The sequence below is a fragment of the Vitis riparia genome, chromosome 14, assembly GCF_004353265.1.
Source record: "Vitis riparia cultivar Riparia Gloire de Montpellier isolate 1030 chromosome 14, EGFV_Vit.rip_1.0, whole genome shotgun sequence".
NCBI classification, from domain to species: Eukaryota; Viridiplantae; Streptophyta; class Magnoliopsida; order Vitales; family Vitaceae; genus Vitis; species Vitis riparia.
This window is the reverse complement of record NC_048444.1, coordinates 7898176-7925318: the sequence shown is the minus strand read 5'-3', so window position 1 is coordinate 7925318 and position 27143 is coordinate 7898176. Positions and strand designations below refer to the sequence as shown.

Sequence of the window (27143 nt, the reverse complement as noted above, 5' to 3'; positions counted from 1 at the left end):
AGGATAAAATTAAATTGTGGCATCGAAAATTAGGACATCCAAGTTCCTCATCTCTGAAAGATTTTCATTCGACATTATTCAAGAATAAAAAGGTTATTAATTTTCAATGTGAAGTGTGTGAATCGTCTAAACGTCATCATGCTCATTTTCCTATCTAAACCTATAAACAATATCAACCCTTCTACTCATACATAGTGATATTGAGGTCCTTTCATGTATGAGTACTTTCTTACTTTTATAGATGATCATAACCATGTGTGTTGGGCCACCTTCTTGAAAAAAGGAATTTGAAACAACCAATGTTCCACATCTTCAATAGAATGGTTCAAAATTGGTTTCAAGTTGAACTTCAAGTTTTTCGAACAGGTAATTAGGGGAGTTTTTTCCTTCTATCTCAAATACCTACTTGAGTGAGAATGGGATTATTCTTGGAACATCTTGTGTTGATAACCCTCTATAAAAATGGGACAGCTGAGAATAAAATTAGACATTTACTTAATGTTGCCTAGGCTTTGTTATCTAGCACGGAAGTGCCAAAATATTTGTGGGGAGAAGCTATTCTAATAACTTGTTATCTCACCAATAGAATGTCTACATACATCCTCAATTTTAAGACACCTTTTGGTGGTACCATGTTTGTTCATATTCAACAGAATGATCGGAGTATGCTTGATGTTGGGTCACTTTAGTGTATCTTCCTTAGCTTTTCTCCAACTCAAAAAGGGTAAAATATTTTCATCCTCCAACTAAGAAGTTTTCTGTTGCTATGATTTAATCGGTGTATTGTTATCTCTTGCTACAAATCTAGATGACAACTAATTCAATTGAATGTAAAATATATTCCTTCAGGGTGAATTGGAGAAAGAAGTGTATATTGACCTCCCACCTAGATTGAGAAGTTGTATGGTAATGAAAAGGTTTGTAAGCTTACAAAAACCCATGGTCTTAAGAAATCACCTTGAATTCTAAGTTGATTGGTAGACTATATTTATATAGTTTCCTAGTTTGCCTATTTTTTGTTTAGTACATATTTTTCTCCTTGATTGTAATTTTGGTAATTTATAGCCATAGATCTTCCTTTACTAGATTGTTTCCATTGCATACATGTAAATGACATATGATGCAATTTCATAAGATAAAATATAATATATATGTTCAGAATTTGCGCAATCCTTGCCCAAAATTCCATCTATGTTGGAAAAGCATATGAATGATAACTCTTGCCCTAATACAGGCAAAATAATGACAAGACCATGTAACTATTCTACCTCAGACCACCATTTTGAACCTCACAAAAAAAAAAGGGTTTTTTCCATACAGCTCCAATATAATTCAAGAAATCATATTTGTATTTAAAGAAAATAATGGCACTTTGCCATGGATATTTTCTCTCGGATGATACCATCAATCTGTGTGTGTGAGTTTGTTTGGAGATATAAATGTTGTAACTCACAGATAACCACCCAAAGAAGTAGAGAGAATTGTTGGGTAACTGCTATAAACCTATAAGGAGAACTCTGGTGACAGGAAAGACTTTTTAAGCATTTAATCATCTAATATACCTTCCACTTAGGTTTTCCCTCTGTTTCCATAGAAACCTCATCAATGAAAGATGCAAGCTCGCCAAACATAATTTCACATACTTCTAGATGTGAGTGGCCAAGAGCCATGGTGGCAGCATGCTGAAACAATAAAGGAAATAAATCAATTTAACCATTAGCAACATATTATAAAATTCAAATAACAAGCTAAATAGCCCTTTCAGTTGCAAATCATAAATAGCAGCATTGGACTGATAGAAAAGATGTCCATTCATTTCTGACTAGAACACCTTATACAAATTATCATAGCTAGCTTGCGTTTGATTGAATTTAAAAATACAGCACTCTTCGAGCACATGCACATACATCTTGTCAACAACTTTAATGCCTATCCAAAAAAAATCTTGTCAACAACTTTAATATCTACCCAATAAGTGCCTTAGGTTTCATCCATAAGAGAATCATATGAGAACAAATTTTTTGGAACATATCACATTTTAAACTCATTCAACATGCATGCAAATGGAAATTAATAGAGAAGGATAATTTCAAGATTTTGACTCCAACAAATGTCCTAAAGCTCATAGATACTGAATACTAGTTGGACATTCACATCTTGATTCCAGAATCAAGACTCAAAATGAAATAGTTGAATCTTTGGCTATATAAATCATAGGGGATACTGGCATGGAGAAGTCAGGGCTAGCGGTGAAATTTTTCTTCCTTACAACTCTCTGCTCATGGGCTAGTGGCTAAGGAGAAGTTAATGCTGCTTCTATTTTAGATTTTGTAGAAAGCTTGACTTAGTCCAGGCATTCCTATTTTTCTCTCTTTCCTTTCTTTTTCTTTTTTTTTCGTTGGCTGGCCCAGGTATGCCTTGTATACTCACTGTTAAAAGGCCACCTTTTCTTTTCTTTTTGGACCAGCAATTGTGCCACCTTTATGTTCAACACTTTGCTAGTGTACCTTTTTTTTTAGTTTGTCTATCAAAAATAATGACGATAATAATAAAAATAGTAATGATGTTAGAGCAAATATGACATAGGTTACACCCATGGTTAACAGATAACCCTCCAGTCTACGGATAAGCGATAGTAGAGCTGATAAACCATAATAGAGCAAATGCCTAGCACTAATGACATTATTTAACAATTCTACCAAGAAGTTAGAATATCCCCATCCTAAGATTGAATTGCTTATCAGTCTAGAACATTTAACTGAACCAGCAAAAATCATCCAATCTAAGTTAAAAATTTAGTGTCCAGTAAGAAACATTGAATTCCCCTCCTCCCCCCCACCCTCCCCTCCCCTCACCTCCAGAAATTTGCTCTTTTAAATATAATTAGGTCACTAAAACTCCACTCAAGATAAATCATATAATGGCTGACAAGAAAGTTTCTTATTAGCATGTGCTTACTATGTGTGCCTCAGATCCAGATTTTAGTGAGGGAAAAATAAGATGGTAAAGATCTTTAGCTGCACCCAAGCTGCTAGCTTCTCTACTATCAAATGGGCACGAGCATGCAAACATTGCATACATGAGCCACTGATCAAGTTTGTTGTCTGTATCCTGTGACTGATGAGCCTTTCCGCCCAACTCAGCAGGCGTAATATGAGCAAGACGCTGTATAACCTCCAACCTGCCAATTAAGATAAACTTACAAACTGAGAACTTTCTATCTAAAAGAGATCAAACTAGAAATCTTCATAAGGAAATAGAGAAATAATTTCTTAAAAGTAGAAAGAAAAATACCAGTAGCACAGTAAGGGAACTTTCTATATTATTTTTCAAATTACTTCCTGAAAATTCCTCACAAAATTTTGTTCATTTCATCACAAAAGAAACTCATAGGCAGGCTAATGAATAACCCACTTGGTTTTATATGATAATTTGACAACTGGAGTGGTGGAGGGAGTACAAATACTACTACTTTTTCTCCAGATAATAATAATTAGGAATGACAACAATAAAAAAAAAAAGTCCAAATACAGAAAATAAGAGAAACCAACACCTCAAATCTACTTACTTTGCTTCCTGAACAGAGCTTGGGCAAAGCTCAGCAGCATATCTGACAAGCTCACTAAGACACCGTGCCCATCTGTTTTTATCAGGACTCTCAAATAGAATAGATTGAAATGTTGCATCAGGAGGGATAGCATCAGATTCCCGTCTCAGATCAAATGGACGCCCAGAATCCCAATAGCAACTCTGAACAATATCATCCTGTAAACTCAAAGTTCATAGTTTAAGAAACAATTAAAAGCATTCACATTTTTCACAAATTGAAACTTGAAGGAAAGAAAAAGTTTGATCGGGAAAACATTTAGTAATATACCACAACTCACCCCATTTTCTTCAAGGACATCAATTATAAAGATTGGTTCAGCATCATTTTTCAAATTGTTATCAAATCGCTCATATAGTGAGTCCCTTATATCATTCCTTAAAGCACGAACACAGCGTAATAACTCAAGTGCTGTATGCCTAATCTGACTGTCCACAGAACTAAGGAAGATAAGACCAACTGCATCAATTTCAGAAGCACGGAACTCGATTGCTTCTATTGGATGATGCATGGAGGACTTTTTGAAGGTTCCGTGACGCTTTGCATCTTGGCGCTCATATTCCAGTTTATCATCTGATAAACAAACTCTCCAAAAGCGCATTAGTTCTAGCAAGCGTCCCAATGATGTCTGAATGAGAAGTGGGAACTCATCTGGGAGCCGTAAGACAAAGTTGGCCATCCCTTTCATAACTGCAAACCGACGATGAGGGAGGTATCTCACAATCCGATTCAGCACCTGTACTGCTTCCTCTCGCACACCAGGATCAATACTTATGCCATGTTGAGGTATTATTTCAGTTATTTTATCGCTTCGTCCAACTTCTTCAATCAGATATGGTATGCACTTCAGCACTGACCGGAACAGATATCCTTGAGATCTTTCCTTGGTGACAGCATCTGGCAAAACGTATTCATTTTGTAGGCATCATTCCAGCAGAGCAAGCATATTTTGAGAAAAATATTAGGCACACAGTGGACAGTTCAGTTGGCAACATGTCAGTTGGCAAACTAGGCATTTCTAAAATTTCTAGAGGATAAACTGACAATATAGAGAAAAGTTAATAGGGGAAACACTGGAAACCAAATCACATCAAATGAAATTCTATGAAATTTTCAGATCAATAGAGATTCTTATAATTGTTTTATCTTTGCTCATCTACCTAGATTCAGTTATGCCTGATCATGGAAATGTTTTCCAGGTGAAGGTTATTTTGTCAAATAAGGAGAAGCGAAATATAATATGAAGAGTCAAAATTGACCAGGGATTAGAAAATGACCCAACTTCTTTTCCAGGTAGCAAAGATTTTGGGAATCACTTTGATGTTGAAGGCCTATAAAATATTTCAGTGGCAAACTGCTAACATCAGTCATTGATAATCTACAATGAAATCACCATCTAACAACACATTCCCATATCAATAACAGCCACAGAATACATTGTCGTGCCACTCTGTCATCAAGAACCCCAACCATGTTCCCCAAGTTTAACTGGTATGATGTTCATCCCAGCTTAAACTGTTGCACCCTTTTTAGATTTCTGCAATGCTCATAAAGCAAGTTCAATTGAAATGAACATTGCCTGTAATTTAAACGATCCTCTTTGTGCTAGCTATCTGGCTGGTAAAGGTGTCCAAGTAGTACAAAGGCCAATTCTGCAGATCTGATCAGATATGGTATATCCCCTTATGTTCTTGATCCTGAAGCCAGAATCAGCCATTTGACTCACTTTCTTTATCTAGTGCTATAGAGGATGGCATCAACAATGGCCTTTGATCATGTCTGCCTCCTTTTAGCTTCTCTTTCCAAGATGGCCTTTGAAGTGGGACACATGAATGGAACTTGTAGAGTTCCTTATGCCAAAAAGTACAAGGACATTGTGATTTTCAGAGCTTATGTACATTTGGAAAAAAAGAAAGCTTCGTTGCACTTCGCCACCTGTCACTTGCAACTTTGTTATGGCTTCATTGCACAAGCCTAGACCCAGCTTGACTTTGAGTCTAAATCACATCAGGAAGCATCCATGGTTTTCTCTTTAAATCAATAAAAGAGGTATTATTGTAAAGACCAAATACAGTAATGGTTTTAGAAAAGAAATTTGAGAACCACATAAGTGACAATACCACCTGAAATGGAGATTTTGTTATACTTTTTCTTAACTTTATATGGGCAGATTAAAAGACACAAAATCATCACCTTTATTGGACCTAGGGATGATGTAAAAGCAAAAAAATTACCTATAGTGGTCCGTGATGAAGTAAGAAGAGCCTGACTATAGATTCTATGGCAAGATCTTATAATCGAATCAATTGCAGCCTTCACTTTTGGAATGTAGTGACCAATATCAAGAACTGCGAAAGCAAAAAAACTTAAAATGGAGTTCAGTCGCAAAGTTGAGATAGTAAGGTCAAGCCGAAGATCAAACATCAGTATTGCAAAACCAGTAATCAACCCACCTTGAAAAACTTCCAGGCCAACATGCTGATTTGAAGGGGACATAACAATGGCTAGCAAAGCTCGGAGACCAATAACTTTAGCTTCACTTAGACTATCTTGCTTCAGCAATTCCAATATCATATGATTCATGGCAAAATCTAGGTTAGTTTCTGCTATGGTTACACAGAATTCTACAAGTTTATCATGTTGGACATCCTGAGTAAGCATTCCTTTCCTCAGAAATGTAAGGAGTTGTGAAGTCACACTGTCTAGGTAGTCCCATACACGATTTTTTGGGTGATTTTGTGAACGAACATTCAAATAGAACCTTACAACACGATGAAGGCAATCCAATGCCATGAAACGATGGTTCTTGTCCTGCATGACAAAGCCAGGCAATACCATATTAGTGAATATTTGAAATAGAAGATGAACAAGAAATGGCTCCCACTCTTGAGGCCTTGAAATATCAAGATGATAACATGAAATGATGCAGGAAAAATTAAACTTGAGGAATTCATTTGTACTTGCTTGCCCTGTAAACTAAACGTGTAATTTAAGAGTAGATTGAGCTTACTCTAAGATGCTTGTAGAGTTGCTCCATGTGAGAGCCAAAATTATTGTCAAAGGTTTGGGGATCCCCAAGGCAGAGAAGTAGAGTCACCAAAGGGTAACCAACCTAACACATAAGAAATTTAGTAAGAAAAGTCAACCCTAGAAATACAAGTCATAAACATATCTAGGAGGAGATGCAAAAGAATGACAAAGAGCACATGTTGGGAAAAAAAAATCCTAATAATTCTTCTTTTCCTTTTCAATAAAAAAAAAAAAAAAAGGAAAGAGAAAAAAGAAAAAAGAAAAAAGAAAAAGAATTTAGGTGGTGTTTGTTGACCTTAATTTAACTTAAATCTAAATTGAGTTGAATGTTTAATTTTGAATAATATGTTTATTTTTATGAAGACCTGAGTGCAATTAAGCATTAAGTTGTTTGTTTTTATATGCCAAAAGCATGTGAAAATAAGTAGAGAAGGAAAACAAGACAAGTGACTCTTTCTATTTAGAAAATAGTAAAAAAAAAAAAAAAAAAAAAAGCCCCCCCATTCCCCCAAAAAATTTTCATTTTGACAAAATTGTCTGAAAAAAATAGTGGTAAGTTAAAAAACAAACACTTCTAAAATATCTCAAGTCTAAAAGCAAATAGCTTTACAACTTAAGTCAAAAAAAAACAATCAAGGCCTTAGTTTGAAACAGAAAATAGAATCAACCAAACTTTCTGGAGGAACTAAAGCGAGGTTCTAAATTTACTTTTGAGAAGCATTAAACCTTTTTTAAAGAAGAGAAGAATTCTCCTGGAATAAATATTACTATTTTAGCTAAGATGAAGCCTTACGAAAACTATCCAAATTTTTAATGAAAGAAAAACAAGAAAAAGAAGCGATATGAATAATAGAAGATCAAAGCTTTGTTTCATTACTTCTTGAGGGAAGTCCAATACTATAAAACAATTGTATGATTCCAGAATTGCTTAACACGAATCAATGCTATACAGAAATACAAATAGACAGGACATGCATGATTCCAAAAGGGTATTAAATTTCCTTTTTTAATTAAACTATAAGCAATGCCATAACACATTAATCATTGGTTTATAGAAGAAATAAAAGGTCTAGAAAGGATGAGCTAGGTTTCAAGTCAGACAGAAAAAAAGGGATTGCAAAGAACGGTTTCAGTACAATTCACACAAATGTGAGCAGAAATCACCATACACTACCAAGGAGCCAACACCAGATAAAAACTCAAGGGATTCGGAGGCCCTTATCAAACATCTCTAGTGACAAAGCTCCACTCTCAGCTGGCTAATCCACTATCTTATTAGTGAGCCTTGGAATCCAAGAAAAGCAGCAACTCATCTCTTTCGAAGATCTAAAATCTTTTCAATCCATCTGCTCTATCTCTGTGCTCCCTTCTCCTAAGAAACCTTTGACCAAGCTTTTCATTAAGAGTAGGATCTTGATCATTATTTCCAAACATGAAGACATGAGCCACTTAGCTTAGAAAAGGCCCTGATCACTCTATAATGATGATCTTGAAAGATGCCACCAGTCCCCAACCTGCTTGAATACCCCAGAGCAAATATGGCCTACCACTCAATAACAAAGGCATCATATGTTTTCTTAGTGCTAATAAATAAATAACGGAATAAAAGTGAGCATGCCTGCCTTCTTGCATTTTTTTTCATTCCCTGAGTATGTGAGTAAAAATACCAAGGTTGGGAAGTGTAAGCAAGCTTATCAAATTCGGGAACATCTCATACCCAAATGAAAAAAAAATTTCAACGTTACATATTTCTCTATCCGAGACCGAAATACTTCTTCCCAAGTAGTATACTCTTAAAACAGACACGCTCAAGGAGATTTCAGAAGAAAATATTGAAACATACTTTTAAAAGTTCTCAAAAGAAATTTGTATATCAGCAGAGTTTCAAAACCTGCAGTACAAGGTTACAATTCAAAGGTTCAGTATATCACTGATTTCTCCATATCTTACCCCAAGTACACATCAAGTATACAAAGGGTGCTAAAAGGCGAAAAAAGAAAGCAAAGGGTCAAATCAAAACTAACAGCTCAGAAGTCTAGAAAAGACAACCACCAATCCCAACCCCCCAACCAAAAAAAAAAAAAAAGAACAAAAAGAGAAAAGAATTCCAAGACAATTAATTATATATCTTAAAAAAGACTTAAAATATTGATCAGAAACTTCCAACTCTTCAAAAGGTCCTCAGTTCTTCCTAACCAAATGCTCAAAAACAAGCATAATAGGGTCATTCTCCACACTTACATTTGATATCCACTTAACTTTCATAACAACTAGGAAGAGTCTCCTTAACTAACAAAGGGGGAAACCCATAATGACCAAAAAACAAAATTCATGCTCTACTGTAATGGTTAATATTGTCATTGGTTAAGCAACACAAAACTTGAAAAGGCTACAACAATTAACCAACCCTTCTTCATAGTTAGATAGGCATCAGAATCTTTTCCCAAACAGTCTCCAACGTAAGGGAAATGGGCCTCCAACTGGTGTGCCGAAGGATCAATCAATAGATATAACCAAGAATTTAATACCCTCAGCATATTCCCACATAAAGTCACTATCACATCCTCTAAGCAGTACCACTGACTTCTGACTAAATGTATTGTGGGATCAACACCATCCCCTCCAATGCCCAATGATTTTCAAAATGAATGTCTACTTGAGACATAAGATGGATGACTGAAAATACAAGAAAAGATAAAATCCATCTAGAAGAAGTTAGAACTAGCACAGATGGGGTTCCTTTTCTACATACTAACTAAGAGTTTCTTCCCAATTTGTAATAATGAATGACAAAGATGATTAAAATAAAAGAACCTAAGAAAATTTACGTAGATTATTGAAATAAAAGAAGCCAAGAAATGAAATTATAAACGTAGTAGCAGTAGTGGTGGTGGTAGTGGTGATGAACCAGCTAATTAGCCTAGCAAAAGACTACTAATAGTATAAGTTGTGATGATGTATCAAAAGATTAAGGGCATGTTTGTTAACTGTTCCCAAAATCAATTTTCTCTTTTGAGAACAAAAAGAATATTAAACATGTTTGGCAACCAGAAAACAGAAAATTTGTGTTTTTTGATAACACATTTTAATTGTTTTTACTTGTATTATAAGGGTTGTTTTAAAAAATAATGGGGCAAATATGAAGAATAATAAAAAATAAAGCACTATATATAAATTTTATTTTTAAATGATATTTCTAAACATAGAAAACAAGTTGAAAACATTTCAAATTCCCAAATAGACTTTGTTCTAGCAAACATTAGAGAACTATTTTTTGAGAATGACTTCCTAAAAATTCCCAAATAGACCCCAATTTTCTACTTTTAGCAAAAGACTACTACTACTACCGTTACTGCTACTACTATTAGTAGAAGTGGTGATGATAATGAAGATAAAGTAGCAAAATACTAATTTTCAGCTATTTAGTTGTACGCCAAAAGCAACTTGAAGTGTCAGGCATCCAAATGATTTAAGGGGAAAAGAACAATCTTCATGGTAAAGAGATCTGCAAAGATAGGGTAGTCCACTTCTCAGACCACCAAATAACCAGAACTTTTAAATCTTTTTTTTTTTTCTTTTTTTTGGTCTGAGATTCACTTACAGCTATATGCTTGCTCTGTTTGTCCATCCAATGCATAAGTTGTCCTCTTATTCGTGCAACAGCATCATACCACAGAGTAAGTGCAGGTTCTACACCTGATGGAGGCCACTGGCTTTTCCCACCATCCGCAAGTGGTGCTAGGATATTTGAGAGCATATTGCATAGTGCATGGTGGAGTTCGCTTTTTCGTTTATGTGGAGCACGATTGAGAGGATTTGCTTTTGCCACAAATGAGGCTGATGCATTCAGTCCACCCTCAGTCTTAACCTGGAGATTATTGTATGGTTATAACCTTGCCCATATGCCAAACTTCTCTAGAAGAATTTATTTTACACATACCCCAAGCTTAAGGTAGCGCATCCCATTAATGATACTAAGTGTTTCACTTCGGGCAACACTAGTGTCAATACGACGAGTATTGAGTTCCATGAAAAAACGTTCAGTCACAGAACTAAACCTGTTAAGAAAAAGGAAAGCATTTTCAATGGTTAGATGCAGTTTTACTTCAGATATATGGAGTGAGCATCAATGTGACTGCAACAACAATAATTTTGTCATAACAGTTAATATAGACCACTAGTTTATGCATGCTAGGCAAAACTTTATTAGATAGTCAATATCAGTTGTAAGCTTCCGATTTTAATCAACAGATCTAAAAATCAAAAGATTCTGCTGCAAATGACAATAACAAACTCAGATGAGAATAATCAAGCCCATAATTTGAACACTATAGTTAAAAAGATAACAAGGGAAATAGAACAGAGGATCAGCAAGCCTATGAGCAGAATGACAAAGCCTCCCCAAAGACACAGATCACGTTCATTTCATCCTGTCTTATACAATTCATAAACAACAATCTTTGCCATGCATAGAAATAAGTATGTTGAGTAACTTCAAGTCTGCAACAGAGCTTCAGTAGAAATAGTAAATTGGAGCTCAAAAGAAATTTTAATTGCCTCAGCAACACACCAAGTAGACTACAAATATAAGAAACTGGATTAAGAAAATGGTCTTTTTATTTAAAAATAAAAGCAAAAAAATAAAATAAAAAATATTATAAATAAATAAAAGACAGTATTCATACCTGCCTTCCAGAAGCTATATATGTCACATATAACACACGGAAACTAATCCCTCTTAAATAAAGAACCTCTATTACCATAGCAAGTCATGAGGAGACCAGATAGTTTATGTTATAGTTCCTTTTAATTTTATATTATGGTAGTCATGGTTTACATAACTATATGAAATACTACATCACTTGATTTCAAAGGGTGAAGAAATGAGCTATTGGAAAGACTGGAAAAACAGAGAAGAGAGTTTAAGAAAGAATATAGGTGTGGTCCCATAGGAAATCATGAAGTGTCAGTTTCAGACAGTTTAGATGTATTTGGTGGGGAAAAGTACACTTTCATTAGGGATGAATTCTCCAAAAGGTAAAGTAAATATTCATAAATATGTTTTAAGAAAAATAGTAGCAGCAGAAGATGACTAATCACAAAATCAGATACCTCCCCCAGAAAAACAATATTATAAATAGGAATATATTTCCTTTTTTTTCCCAGCGATGGTAGATTTCCTGATAGAATGAGTGATGCAGGTAGCCTCCAATAAGTCATTACAAGCCATAGATGATGAGTTGAAGCTTTTATAGTAATTTTTAATTATGGTAATTGAGGCTTCCATAATCATATACTAAGTGCTCATTTGGACAAACTTCCTGTTTTCTATTTTAAAAAAAAAAAAAAAAGTAGCAACTTCTATATAAAATATAATAATTCTTATATAAAAAGTATGGACTCACCTCATATGCTTAAAAAATTATTTTAAAATTTGAGGTAGTAAAAATTTTTTTTTTTTTTTTTTTGATAGATAAACAACCAAATATATTAGAAAAGGCTAAGAAGCCGCACGTATACAGGGGGTATACTGAACAGCCCAAAACAAGGCTGAAAAATACAAAAAAGGGGGAAAGCCTCACCCACCCTCAAGTGGTCCCAAGCCACTCCAAAAAGCCTAAAAGAGAGTAGGTTTCCTCACCAATGTACACCCTAGCCCAACTCCACAAGTTACATACAAAAAAAATTTTGAATTTCTGAATATCTAAAGACCCTCCCCTGAAAACTAATCTATTCATTTCCTTCCAAACCGTCCAAAATATGCACAACGGAATGGAATTCCATATCTTTTTTCTTTTTTTCCCCACAAAAGAACCCCTCCAGCTAAGTAACACCTCTATAACTGACTCTGGGAACACCCATTGAACTCCGAAAATGGCAAGGGTAATCTCCCAAATAGTTTTAACCACTGTACAATGTAAGAGAATATGATTCGCAATTTCCTCTTCGCAGCCGCATAAATAGCACCGATTAGGGAGCTGCCACCCCCTTCTTTGAAGCTTATCCAAAGTGAGGATCTTCCCCCACGAGGCTTCCCAAGCAAAAAAAGACATTTTTGTTGGAACCTTATCCATCCAAATGCGTCTATTCGGAAAAACACCGGCTGAAGAGCCACTCAACCTTTTGTAGGCCCCCTTGGCCCCAAAAACTCCATTGCCTTCCCGCTTCCATCTCACTGAATCCTCTTCAGGAGAAATCCTGAAGTCCTTCAGAAGATTCAGCATATCTCCTATCTGATCCATCTCCCAATCATTGAAATCTCTAGCCAAACTGAGATTCCAACCTCCTTGACCCAGGCTAGAATCCCACACTTCACAAACTTTGGCATTCTTATGACCCGCCAAGATAAACAACTGAGGAAAAGTTTGAGAAAGCGCCTCATTGCCACACCACTTATCCGTCCAAAACAAAACTCTATTCCTCTTCCCAACCTTAAAATCAATGCTCTCCCAACACCAATCAGCCTCCTTCATGATCTCCTTCCACAAACCCACCCCATAAGGCCCACAAACTTCCTTAGTCCTCCACCCACATCCCTCTTGACCATATTTCACCCCTATCGCCGTTTTCCAAAGATTATCCTTCTCATAGGCATATCTCCAAACCCATTTGCCCAGCAAGGCTTTGTTCAACAAATCTATCTTTCGGATGCCTAATCCGCCCTCCTCCTTAGGGCTGCAAACCACCTTCCAATTAATCAAGTGAACTTTCCCTCCAAGCTTCCCCCCCCCCCCCCCAACAAGAAATCTCTTTGAATTTTTTCAATCCTTTTTGCCACAGCCTTAGGAATGCGTATAAGGGAAAGGAGGTAGATGGGTATGCTGGCCAAAGTGCTCTTAATAAGAGTAATTCTTCCCCCCTTCGAAATATATTGTCTTTTCCACTGGGCTAGTCTTCTTCTCATTCTCTTTCCACCCCATCCCAGGAAGAAGAGGTTTTATGATGGGCTCCAAGGGGCAGCCCCAAATAAACAGTGGGTAAAGCCCCCAATCTGCAACCTAGCTCAGCCGCTAGCTCCTCCAGCTCATCCACTTCCCCCACAGGAATTAGAACACTCTTAGCCAGATTAATTCTGAGGCCGGAGGCCGCCTCAAACCATGCCAAAATCCAACTTAGATTGGTAAGTTGCTCTCTTCTAGCTTTGCAGAAAATGAGTGTGTCGTCAGCAAAGAGGAGGTGAGAAACAGTCAGCTCTTCCCCCCCTCTCCCCCGCAGCCTACAGCCTGAAATAAAGCCCCCCTCACCAGCCCGTCTAATAAGGGTGCTAAGCACTTCCATACCCAAGACAAAAAGGTATGGAGAGAGGGGGTCTCCTTGCCGCAACCCCTTTGAATTCGGAAAGAAACCAGCTGGAACCCCGTTGATTAATATGGAGAATTTGGCAGTAGAAATACACCACCACATCCAATCCATCCAACGAGACCCAAAGCCCATCTTCCGAAGAACCTTCATAAGAAACTTCCAGTTGATGCTATCATAGGCTTTTTCGATGTCCAACTTGCATATCAACCCTTTCTCTTTCCTTTTATACCAATAATCAATCACCTCATTAGCTACTAGAGAAGCATCCAGAATCTGTCTCCCTCTCACAAAGGCATTTTGGTCAACTGAGACCACCCTATCCAGCACTTTCTTTAGCCTATTTGCTAGGACTTTGGCCAAAAGTTTATACAAACCCCCAAGCAAGCTGATTGGCCTGAAGTCCCCCAAGTCTTCAGCTCCTCCTTTTTTAGGAATAAGGACCAAAAAGGTGGTGTTGAGAGACTTGGCAACGAACCCATGCTCAAAGAATTCCTTAAACAGATCCACCACCTCCTCCTTCACAAAATCCCAGCACTCTTGCCAAAAGGCCATTGTGAAACCATCCGGGCCTGGAGCTTTGTCTCCCCTCATCTCCATCAATGCAAAATGGATTTCCTCCTCAGAGAAAGGCATCTCCAAGTCTTCAGCTTCCCGGGAATTAAGTTGATTGAGCTGCAACCCCTCAATATCCGCTCTCCACCCCGGCTCTTCTGAGAGTAATTTCTAGAATGCATTCACTATCCATCCCTCACCTCTTGATCCTCAGTCAGCAGCTCCCCATTAATCATAATCCTGTCCAGGGAGTTATTCCTGCGGTGGGCATTAGCCATACGATGAAAATAACCGATATTCCTATCTCCTTCCTTGAGCCACAGCTCCCTAGACTTCTACCTCCAATGAACTTCTTCCATTAGCACCCATTTATAGAGGGCATCCTTGGCTTCTTTTTTCTACTCAGTTTCAGCTATAGACAGGCTCCTCTCACTCTCCACTCCATCCCAGTACTCCAGATGCTGAAGGGCAGAATTTTTGTTGACTTCCAGCCTTCTAAACACCTCCCTATTCCAAACTTTAATATTATGTTTCAAAACCTTCATCTTATAGGCCAATCTGAAGCTGGCTCTTCCTCTCACCTCAATCCTTTGCCACCACCCCCGGAGAAGACCATTAAAGTCGTCCACTTTCAGCCACATATTCTCGAATCTAAACAGAGTGGGGCCCCTCCTTATCCCCCCACCCATCAGCAAGATAGGAAAGTGATCGGAAGTGGGTCTATGCATTCTGCATTGGGCTACCCCACTGAACATATCTAGCCACTGCTGAGTCACAAGAAACCTATCTAGTCTAGCCCAGGATTGGTTATTCCTGCCCCCACTCCAAGTGGCAATACCCCCTTGCATAGGAAGATCAATGAGTTCTAAATCATCAACAGTTTGGGCAAAACTTCTCATGGCACCAGACAACCTTCCCTGTCTACTCCTTTCTCGCTAGGACAAGATGACATTGAAGTCCCCCTCTAAACACCATGGATCTTCCCACAAGCCTCTAATCGCCCCTAGCTCTTCCCACAAGCAATCTCTGTCTTCTTTGGAGAAAGGCCCATACACACCAGTAAATATCCAGGTCATCCCATCTTCCACATTCCTAATCCTACAAGAAACTGAAAACTTCCCCACCTCCGTCTCCATCACCTCCAGAGACCTTTTATCCCAACACACCAGAATCCCTCCCGCAGAGCCCAAGGCGTCTAAAGCCACCCAATTAGACCACCTACCAGAACCCAAACTTCTCACCAAACCCTCCGACAATGTCTGAATTTTGGTTTCCTGAAGACAAAAAAGATCCACCCTCTGACTTCTGATCACTGCCTTAATAACCCTTCTTTTGGAGTTGTCATTGGCTCCACAAACATTCCAACTTAGGATTCTTAGCTTCATTTAAATTCCGTAATTTGGCACCCCCTTACTTGCTCACCACCATTTTGCTTCTTCCCCCCTTCATAGTTAATGGAACACTCTAATCTTTTCAATTTTCTCTCAAATTTGGATTTCTCCAGAATGGTTTTGCTATGAACTCTTTCCCTTCTCTTACGAATTTTAACCAGGAATTCCATAATGTCCTTCTCCAGACCTTCTGTCGAAAACCCCAAGAAATTACTAAACTTGGCCAAGTCGCTCTTCTCCCAGCTAAGCTCCCCCCTGCCTTATTTACTCATGGCACTATTTGATCAGAGCCCAATTCCTTTCCATTAGCTTCAGTTCTGCTTTTGTTGACCTCCACCAAATCCCAGCATTCGACAGTCTCACTCAAGGGGGGTTCCATGCCAATGAGCATTGGAAGCGGATTTTCACCCTCGTCACGCTTCTCTTCAAGCCCAGAAAGGTCGCAATACTCCCCCACTGGAGTCCGACCGAAAAAAGGAGAAGGGGAAGAAAGAGGCTCAAGGATCAAGCAATCGGACTGAAATAGGACAATATCATACCTCGTCGCTTCCTCTACAAGGGCGAGATCAGTCTTCGTTCGCTCTATGTGGAGAACTCTGCCTCGCTCAGCCTGCGCAGCCCATCCTTCTCCCAAAACAGAGAAATTTCAGAGAGTGGGCTTCCCGAGTGGCTTGGGCCGCAACTCTGGGCCTCAACAAATTGGTCACTAGGCACCCTCACGGGGCTTTGACCATCGGCTACCAGTCCCGCATCCACCGTGGACTTCCAGGCCTTGGTCCGTCTGAAGTCCACCTTCTCCTTTGGCCCAAAAGAGTCCACAGAGGAGGAGGATGGGTTAATGCCCTCAGACCCACGAGGCTTCACCAAGAAGCCCATCTCTAAAGGCCCAACAAGCCCACGATAGCACTCCATGGGTCGCCCCGACCCAGAAGTCAACCTTCGCGTCCCATCCGCAGACTGTGTCTGCTCCTCGAGCCTCGAGCCCCCTTCGGCTTCCCTCACGCGCTTGCCCTCGCGTGACTGGAACTCACCCTCTACCTCTCCATCTGTTACGAGGGGTTTTCCTTTCTCGACGGTCGGCATCACTCGCAACGTCGACCTAGTCTCCCACCACAGGGTTAGGGAATAGCACATATTCTCGACCCATATTTCCACCATATTAGGGATTTTCTCCTCTTTTATCCTTACCCGAATTCTAGCCCACTGTAACTCTTCCATCCTCTCCGTTTTAACATCTATGTCCAAAAAAACCCCGCACCCCTCTCCTATCTTGCTCAGAGTGTCCCGATTCCATAAAGAAATGGGAAGACCCACTATCCTTACCCAAGCCTCTCTTTCTTTCTCTTCCTCCATCAAACATCCCGTCCTTGGCTCCATTTCTCCAGTCGCATGACGAAGCCACCGACCGATATTTCCCCATCATCTAGGGCTTTCTCAGCTTCTGTTATCATCTCAAATTCCAGTAATGCCTTGTCGTCTTCCAGTTTGGCCAAGCCTAAATTGCCCTTTAGCCCCCACAATTTTGCCATTTGGGACCCCCAGCTTCTTAAATCTTCCCCCCCTCCTAGCATTGGGTTCCAGCAACCGACAAGGCAATGGGCCAGCTTCTCCAAGTTCACACATAAAGCCCTGTTATCCACTTTCACCCTAGCCACCTCTTCTCCGATGCTGCGATTCTGCTTGACCACCTCCGCAAAGGATTTTCCCAGCATGGGTATCCAAAACTTGTCCTTGTCCCTCTGTCTCACTTGCCCACCTGAAATAGACTCCATCTCTCGCAGCGCCTCCACCATGAGGGTCCAACCCCCTTTTGCTCCTCTGCCTCTGGGTACAAAGATACTAAACCTCTTCTTTTCCCGATCTATAACCCCCAGGCGAAGGAAACATCCCCCCTTGTTTTCGCCGCGCACTAAAGAGAAATATCTCCCATTCTCTTGCTAGCGTTTCTCCCAATGGCCAGTCCTCATGTCCTTTGAACAAAAGACCAAGCCTTCAATGAGCGGCCCTAAACTTGCCGGCCCCAACTTAATCCAAGAAGAGACACCTCCCTTTCTTTCCACTATAAAGATTTGTGTCCTGCCCTTCTTCTTCTCTGTCTCGACCTCAAAAGTCTTCGACTCTATCCCAAAACTCCTTTTCCGACCCCTGACTGGAGATAACCCGCTGAGTCCCCGTTCGCACCTTGGAACCAGCTCTCTTCTCCCTCTCTCACACACTCTCTCTCTAGGTCTTTCTCTCTCCTCCATCTTTCACACAGCTTGAGGTAGTAAAAATTTTTAAGGTAAGTTTCAAAGAGTTCTTGCATTTTATGTAGGGTTTACTATCATTTTTTGTTTTTAAAAATTGAAAACAAGGAGCGTATCCAAACAACACCAAAATTACTTGATTTTGAAGGGGTGATGAAATGCACAATTGGAAAGACTGGAAAAACAAAGAAGGCCACCACATTCAAGAAAGACTACAGGAGCAGTCCCCATAGGAAATCATCATCAGTTTGAAGTAGTTTAGACATATTTAGCACAGAAAAGTACACTTTTATTAGAGATGAACTCTACAAAAGGTGAAGGAAATTTTTATAAATATGTTCTTAAAAAAAATAGTAACAGAAGAAGGATGACTAATTGCAGAATCAAATACCTCGCTGGAAAAACAATACAATAACTAGGAACAATAGTCCGTTCTTTTTTTCCTTCCAGTTTTCATAGATCGCCTGATAAAATTGGGTGATGCAGGTAGCCACCAATCATCACAAGCCATAGATAATGAGTTGAACCTTAATATACACCAAAGTTAATCAAGGAAGGATCAAATAAGAAACAACTGAACTGAGCTAGTCACAAACTTATGCCATTATGGCCCTGTTTGTATTTTCCTCTCAATACATTTCAAACACCTAAGGAAGGAGGTTTTATAGAGTTTTTGAACTGGTGAGAGAGGAGGAGAGGGTATGGAAGTGTTGCATCTTTTATTTGCTAATGATACATTGATTCTTTGTGATGCCAACAAGGAGCATATGGAGTGCCTGAGTTATGCTTTTATGTGGTTTGAAGCAATCTCAGGTTTAAAATTAATTTGAAAAAGATTGAGGTGATCCCAATGGGAAAGGTTGCTAATTCAAAGTTGGTTGGGGTGCTGGGTTGTAGAGTGGGTTCTCTACCCACCACCTACTTGAGCCTCCCTTTGGGAGCTCCTTTCAAATCATTGCAAGTTTGGGATGCAGTGGAAAAAAGATTTCATAAACAGCTCGCCATGTGGAAAAGACAATCCTCGTCAAAAGGACGAAGATCGACTTTGGTTAAATACACCATTTCTAGCTTAGCAATTTACTTCGTCTCTTTATTTATCATCTCACGCAAGGTGAGTTTTAGACCAGAAAAGATTCAAAAGGACTTCCTATGGGGGCTTAGCAATTTACCATGGGGGAAGGTTAAGCCTTAAAAAAGGCTCCAATTGGTGAACCAACCAACAATCTATAGGGAGAAAAAAAGTGGGAGCTTCATCTTTTTTTTTTTTTTTTTTTTTTTATTATTATTTTTTATAATCTTTGTATACTTTGAGTACTTGTTTTGGCGGGCTCTTTTCAATACAATTTTATCTCTTTTATTTATAAGAAAAATAAAAATAAATAAAATAAAATAAAGTAAGGACTCTTCATGGGGACCCAAACCTCGGGGTGTTGACCACGCCCATAACAACCAGCATCGGGCAAACCAAGGTATTTATCCAACAATAGTATTTGAATCCAAGACCTCACACATCCCAGGATTTGCCCTAACCAACTACGTCACCTTAATAGGCTTTGGTATCAAAAATTTATCAACAAGCACTCCTTGGAAAATAGTTTTGGGGATTTGCATCCAAGAATGATTCCCTTGAAAGCATGTGATCATAGAGAAGTATAAGGTCGAAGAAGGGGGTTGGTAGAAGAGGAGAGGCACCACCTATTTGCATATGATACCCTACTATTTTGTGAACCTTGCTCAAACCAATTAATTTACTTGAGTTGGCTCCTGTTTTGGTTTGAAGCTTATAAAAAGTTGAAAATCAATTTGAATAAAACCAAGTTGATTCATGTGGGAGAGGTCCCTAATGTTTGAGGAGCTTGCTTCATTGTTGGGTTGCAAAGTGGGGAAGCTTCCAACTACTTATTTAGGCTTGCCTTTGGGTGTTCTATTTAAGTCCCTTTTTGTGTGGGATGTGTTGAGGAGAGGTTCAAAAAAAGGTTAGCCCTATGGAAAAAACAACACCTCCTAAAGGGTGGTAGACTCGCTTTGCTTAAAAGCACTCTTTGCAGCTTGCCTAGCTATTTTATGTCTTTTCTTGTCATTCCCAAAATGATGGCTTTAAGATTGGAAAAAGTTCAACGAGACTTCTTATGAGGAGGAGACCTCAAGAAAAGACCTCACCTAGTCAAGTGGTCTTCCATCTACAAAGATAAGAATTTAGAAAGGCTAGGTATTAAGGTCATGTCATCTCTTAATAAAGCCTTGCTTGGAAAATGGTGTTGGAGGTTTGCTTTGGAAAGAGAGTTCCTTTAGAGACGGGTTATAGTGGGAAAGCTTAGGGAAGAAACAGGAGGATGGTGCTCTCTGATAGGGAGGGAAGGTTATGGCGTTAGCTTGTGAAAGGCAATAAGAAGAGGTTGTGAAGCCTTTAAGGCTAGAACAAGTTTTATATGGTTGGCAATGGAAGAAGAACAAAATTTTGGCATGATGTTTGGTGTGGGGATGCTTATTTAAAGGACTCTTTTCCGTCTTTTTTCTCTTTTACTTCTAACAAAGAGGCTTGGGTGATGAATGCTTGGGAGGTCATTAACAACAAGTTGTGTGGAACCTTGGTTTCATGAGACAATTTTAAGATTGGGAGCTACACAACATTGAGAAGTTACTAAGAAGGCTTCAAGCGCTTAGGAAGTACAATGAGGATGAAGATAATCTAACTTGGAAAGTTAGCAAGAGCAAGAACTTCTTGATGAAATCTTTCTATTCTTCCTCAAAGTCGGATGAAGAGTTTCTTTTCCCTCGAAGGTACTGTGGGCAGCCTCTTGGGCGGCTTTAAAAGTGGGGGTTTTTTTCTTCTTTTTAAGAGAAGAGGTTGAGTGTTAACCAACAATTGTTGTTTATGTATGCATTTAGAAGAAATAACTAATCACTTGCTAATCCATTGTGGAAAGGCAAGGGGCCTTTTACATTTCTTGTTTTCTCTCTTTAGCTTTTCTTAGGTCCTCCATTTTCTGCAAAAGATTTGCTAAAAGGATGGCATGGGAGTTTTGTTAGCAAAAATAGAAAAAGATTCGGACGACAACCCTCTTTGCTTGTTTTGGATTCTTTAGCAAGAGAGGAATCGAAACTATTTCAATGGAATTCGTAGTTTGGATCAAGCACTAAAGGACTCTCTTATTTGTACCCTTTTCCATTAGACTTGCCAACATATTCAAAATGATCTAGTATCCTTGTTAGATTTTACTAATTGGTTGAGTGTTAGTGAGAAGGTGTTCTATGTGCTTGTTTAAGGTGTTTTTGTTTTTGTTTTGGCATCCTTTGTAAACCTCTCATGTACTTAGGGTGCGCCCCCCTCTCTCTAACTAGCATCTATTATATATTCTTGTTTGCCTATTAAAAAAACTGCTAAGGTTGACCAAATGTAGAAGCAAATTGGCGAGTGGAGGAGTCCTTTATTCACAAGATAAAATAATGACAAGAAGCTAGGAGAGGTGGAGGCTCTTTTCAAGAGATTGCAAAGGCATGCGATTACAAGGGATGTAGAGGACATCATGGTTTGGTTGATTTAAAAAACCAGCAAATTTATAGTTAAATTTATTCCTCCTTAACAAGTTGTAGAGTGGAGGAGTTTCATTCCGGCATAGTGCAGAACCCTAGGATCACAACAAAAGTTAACTTTTTTACGTGGAAAGCTTCTTAGGGAAGAATTCTAAATTTAGAACAACTAAAAAAAGGAGGGGTTAGAGGTTTCCAAGTAGGTGTTATTTGTGTAAAGAAGAGGAAGAAATTGTGGATTATGTACTCCTTCATTGTTCCAAAGCAATCATGCTATGACAATTAATTTATGCTCTGTTTGGTATTCAGTGAGTAATGCTATCCTTAGTTAGGGATGTCCATCTAAGCTGGCACGAATCTTTTGTACGAAAGACACAAAAGACAACGTAGAGAGCAACTCCTTTGTGTTTATTTTAGACCACATAGAAGGAGAAAAACAAGAGAGCTGTCAAAAACATCAAAAACAAGAATCAAGCAATTAAAAAAAAAAAAAATTATGTACATTTTTGGAAATGGGTTAAGGTGCATGTGGGAGGGTGTTCCTTGTCTCTAATGGATTTTATTAACGGGTTGAACACTAAGTAAGGCAAGGATGGTTTTTTTGTGTCTCCTCTGACTCTTTTGGCCTTTAGCACCTTCTACACACTATGTATACTTTTGCGTGCCCTTTGATAGGTGTTATTAATTCAATTGTTCTTTACCTACCAAAGGAAAATATTTCAGACGATTTAGTACAGTTTTGTGTTGATTTCTATTCACATTTCAGGTAAATTCAGACCTATTCAAAAATAAAAAACCAAAAACTGCCTATACTTTATTGAACTAACAAAAACAAATTCTTACATGAGATAGGTAACACAGAAGAATATGATAACACTTCATGTTCTAAAAATAATTGAATAGTTTTTAATTGTGTCATAGATAATTAGTTTTGAGTAGCATTAACTGATGATTCAGTTACCTGATCCGAGATAAAGCACCAAGGAGTTGAGCAACTAGGTCTAGCAAAAGTCCCCGCAAATCAACCAATGAGGGATATTCAACCTGGCTAACAACTCTGCAGAAAATAAATGTTGTGTTCATAACAAGGAAAACTATGAGCAAATGAGAATAATGAGATTAAAGTACAACAGAATAAAGATTACAACATTTCCCACTCATTAATTGTGATATGTCTGTCAAGATTTGGTGTATATAATCTAACTTCTTGTTCTTAAGATATGTTGTTTACATCTCAGACTTTGCCACAATTAAATGAACCATTCAAATAGGACTACTCTAATATATCAGACAAAATTTCCAAATATGTTTAGGAAATATATGCACATAACTCAGTTCCTTATTAACGGGACCATTCTAAGAATAAAGAGACTATTCTAATAATCAAATAAATAATAACAATGATAAAATCTCCAAATATTTTTTTAGGAAGTATATGAATATAAATGATAACAATAATAAGATTTGTTAGTGGCGATGGTACAAAAATGAATTATTATCATTTTCATTCAGATTATAATACTAAAATTCATTTTTGGGTAGTGAAGGGATCAGTCATTCAGCCCATTTATGATCTTCCCAGATCTTTTAGAATAGCAAGATTTATAGACAATCTTATTTCATATATGTTAGTTCCCTCCACATCCCTATGTCTTGTAACTTCAATTTCTACTGTACCCGTCTGTTCTAGAGATAGGGAAGCTTGCATTGTTCATATTTTCCTTAATCCATGTGCTCCTCTTTCCAAGATGCACGGGTATGGTCTTTAACTTCCACAAGTTTGTTCTCTCTACATTCTCTCTTTTCAGTTCCTTCTTTCTAAACCAAAGAACTCTGATCCTTTCTTTCCATTCATTTAGAGCTCCATAGACTCCACCCAAAGTAAAAGCCTTTGCTCAACTAGCAGCCAATAAGGTCATACTAATAATTTTCTATCAGAAGGCCTCTTAAGGCTCTCAATCCAATTGGTACATTTTGTGCTTAGGTAACAGTGAAGCAATAGATCATCTCTTTCTTCATTACCCTTTTGTTTTGAGCCTTTAGCACTAGTTGCTCAAATTCACTAAGATAGGTTGAGTTCCACTAGAAATGCAATGGATATGACAAACATCCACTTTAGAGGCCTTACGAGACTCCTTAAAGGCAAGGCCATTTCGTGTGTCACCATTCTTACTTTGGTGCAGAGAATATGGCAAGAGAGCAATGCTAGAGGTTTTTAAGGATACTTAGAGGTCTAAATTGGTTTCATGTAGTTAAATTTTGATGGATGTTCTTTCAGTTATTAAGGACAGTTGGAATTGGATGTGTGTTTAGAGATTGTTGTGGTACACTGTTGAGAGCTTACGCCAAACTGCCGGAGAAGGGTTGGCTATTAAGGAAGACATTTTTACTTTATTTGATGGCAAGTGGCTTATCAAAACATGGAGGCTATCGAATCCTAGGGTGGAGGGGGACTTTATAAACGCATGTCTAAGAAGGAAAGAGGTCCCTGGAGGTATGTTGTATGTATTTGCCAAATTGCAAATATTGCCAGTGACACCTTGTAATTTCTCCTTGGCCCATGCTTAGCAAATTATGTTGCAGAGAATCTAGCCAAGCAAGAAGTCAAGCAATTAGTGTCTCTTACTTTTCACAACCCAAAAACCCACCTCTCCCCTCTCCCCAACCATCTTAATTAGATTCTCACTTTGAGCTTTATAGTTTTTTTCCTTCCTTTAATTGTATAGCTTGTAGCGTGTTTTGCTTCTACTTTGGAGGGGATTATTTTCATTTCTTTGGTTTGCTAAGTTATTATATTTTTTAAAGGATTGCTCATCATTCTTTGTAAATTTTAATTCATAGCAATGAATTAGTTTATCTCTAAACAACAACAACAATAATAATGCCAACAATAATGATAATGCCAAAAAAATAGTCATCATCATCATCATCATCATCATCATAATAATAATAATAAGAAGAAGAAGAAGAAGAAGAAGAAGATTATTGTTATTGTTGTATTTTTGTTGGAACTATGTTCTTTGCCTATCAAAAAATAAAACAACAACAATGAAACAATACCAACAATAACAACATCAACAACAACAATGTTATCAAAATTAATAAGACCAACAATAATAATAATAATGGAAGCAACGACAACAATAACAATAATAACAATAAGCAAATCTACTAGATTGGTGCTCCATTTGTGGGCACTCCTTTGAGCATTACAATACTAGACTAGAACATGGTAAGCAGATCTACAAGGTTGGTTGAGGAGATATGTCCAACATGGATCTCCTCCAATGGGCAACATCTAGTTGAATTTTGATGGATGCTCTTTAGGTAACCCATGGCAATTGGGAATTGGAGGAACACTTACAGATCATCACGGAACATTATTTTTTTTATTTTTTTTTTATAGATAAACATCAGAATATATTAGAAAGGCTGAAAAGTCGCATGTATACAGGGGGTATACGCAAAAGCCCAAGAAGAAGGGCTGACAAGAAAAAATGAGGGGAAAAACCTCACACACCCTCAAGTGGCCGCAAGCCACTCCAAAAAGCCTAAAAGAGAATAGGTATCCTCACCAATGTACACCCTAGCCCAACTCCACAAGTTACATACAAAAAAATTCTTGAATTTTTGAATATCTAAAGACCCTCCCCTAAAAGCTAACCTATTCCTTTCCTTCCACACCGTCCAAAATATGCACAACGGAATGGAATTCCAGGTATTTTTTCTTTTTTTCCCCACAAAAGAGCCCTTCCAGCTAAGTAGCACTTCTATAACTGATTTTGGGAACACCCACTAGACTCCAAAAATGGCGAGGGCAATCTCCCAAAGAGTCTTAACCACTGTACAATGTACTAGAATATGATTCGTATTTTCCTCTTCACAGCCACACAAAAAACACCGGTTAGAGAGCTGCCACCCCCTTCTTTGAAGCTTATCCAAGGTGAGGATCTTCCCCCACGAAGCTTCCCAAGCAAAAAAAGACACTTTTGTTGGAACCTTATCCATCCAAATGCGTCTATTCGGGAAGGCACAGGCTGAGGACCCCACCAGCATTTTGTAAGCCCCCTTAGCCCCAAAAACACCATTGCCTTCCCCTTTCCATCTCACAGCATCCTCCTCAGTAGAAGTCCTGAAATCCCTCAGCAGATTCAGCATATTTCCTATCTGGTCCAGATCCCAATCATTGAAATCTCTAGCCAATCTAAGATTCCAACCTCCTTGACCCATGCTAGAGTCCCATACTTCACTTACTTTGGCATTCCTATGCCCTGCCAAGGTAAACAGCTGTGGGAAAGTTTGAGAAAGCGCCTCATTACCACACCACTTATCCGTCCAGAAAAGCACTCTGGTCCCCTTCCCTACCTTAAAATCAGTGATCTCCCAACACCAATCAGCTTCCTTCATGATCTCCTTCCACAATCCCACTCCATAAGGTCCACAAACTTCCTTAGTCCTCCACCCACACCCCTTTTGACCATACTTTACCCCTATCACCATTTTCCAAAGGTTCTCTTTCTCATAGGCATATCTCCACACCCATTTGCCCAGCAAGGCTTTATTCAAAAAATCAATCTTTCGGATGCCTAATCCTCCTTCCTCCTTAGGGCTACAGACCACCTTCCACTTAATTAAGTGAGCTTTCCTCTCCAAACTTCCTCCCCCCCAAAGGAAATCTCTTTGGATTTTCTCAATCCTTTTTGTAACAGACTTAGGGATGCGGATAAGGGATAGAAAGTAGGTGGGTATGCTGGCCAACGTACTCTTGATAAGAGTAATTCTACCTCCCTTCGAGATGTATTGTCTTTTCCACTGGGCTAGTCTTCTTCTCATTCTCTCTTCCACCCCGTCCCAAGAAGAAGAGGTTTTATGGTGGGCTCCAAGGGGCAGCCCCAAATAGACAGTGGGTAAAGCCCCCAATCTGCATCCTAGTTCAGCCGCCAACTCCTCCAACTCATCCACTTGCCCCACGGGAATTAGGGCACTCTTAGCAAGATTAATTCTGAGTCCCGAAGCCGCCTCAAACCACGCCAAGATCCAGCTTAGATTGGTTACTTGCTCTCTTTCAGCTTTGCAGAAAATGATTGTGTCGTCAGCAAAAAGTAGATGGGATACAGCCAGCTCCACGCCTCCTCTCCCCCGAAGCCTACAGCCGGAAAGAAATCCCCCCTCACCAGCCCGTCTAAGAAGGGTACTAAGAACTTCCATACCCAAGACGAAGAGATACGGAGAGAGAGGGTCTCCTTGCCGCAGCCCCTTTGAATTTGAAAAAAAACCGGCAGGCACCCCGTTGATTAAGATGGAGAATTTAGCAGTGGAAACACACCACCACATCCAATCCATCCAACGAGCCCCAAATCCCATCTTCCGGAGCACCTTCATCAGAAACTTCCAATTGATGCTATCATAAGTTTTTTTCAATGTCCAACTGCATATCAACCCTTTCTCTTTCCTTTTGTGCCAATAATCAATCACCTCATTAGC

At 38.7% G+C, this 27143-nt stretch overlaps 1 protein-coding gene across 1 annotated transcript in view; it reads right to left on the bottom strand.

Annotated features, from left to right (window-relative positions):
* LOC117930117 (protein furry homolog-like) overlaps positions 1 to 27023 on the bottom strand; it is a 33227-nt gene extending 6204 nt beyond the window's left edge. Inside the window, exons 1-12 of the mRNA XM_034850584.1 lie at positions 26562 to 27023; positions 25694 to 25946; positions 22621 to 22753; positions 10578 to 10695; positions 10239 to 10505; positions 6618 to 6719; positions 6061 to 6418; positions 5842 to 5955; positions 3888 to 4504; positions 3569 to 3765; positions 2959 to 3181; positions 1563 to 1682 (exon numbers count right to left, since the gene is read on the bottom strand). Of these exons, the coding sequence (XP_034706475.1) occupies positions 1563 to 1682; positions 2959 to 3181; positions 3569 to 3765; positions 3888 to 4504; positions 5842 to 5955; positions 6061 to 6418; positions 6618 to 6719; positions 10239 to 10505; positions 10578 to 10695; positions 22621 to 22753; positions 25694 to 25946; positions 26562 to 27023 (2964 nt within the window). The remainder of the gene's footprint in view (positions 1 to 1562; positions 1683 to 2958; positions 3182 to 3568; positions 3766 to 3887; positions 4505 to 5841; positions 5956 to 6060; positions 6419 to 6617; positions 6720 to 10238; positions 10506 to 10577; positions 10696 to 22620; positions 22754 to 25693; positions 25947 to 26561) is intronic.
* Between the last annotated feature and the right edge of the window lie 120 nt (positions 27024 to 27143).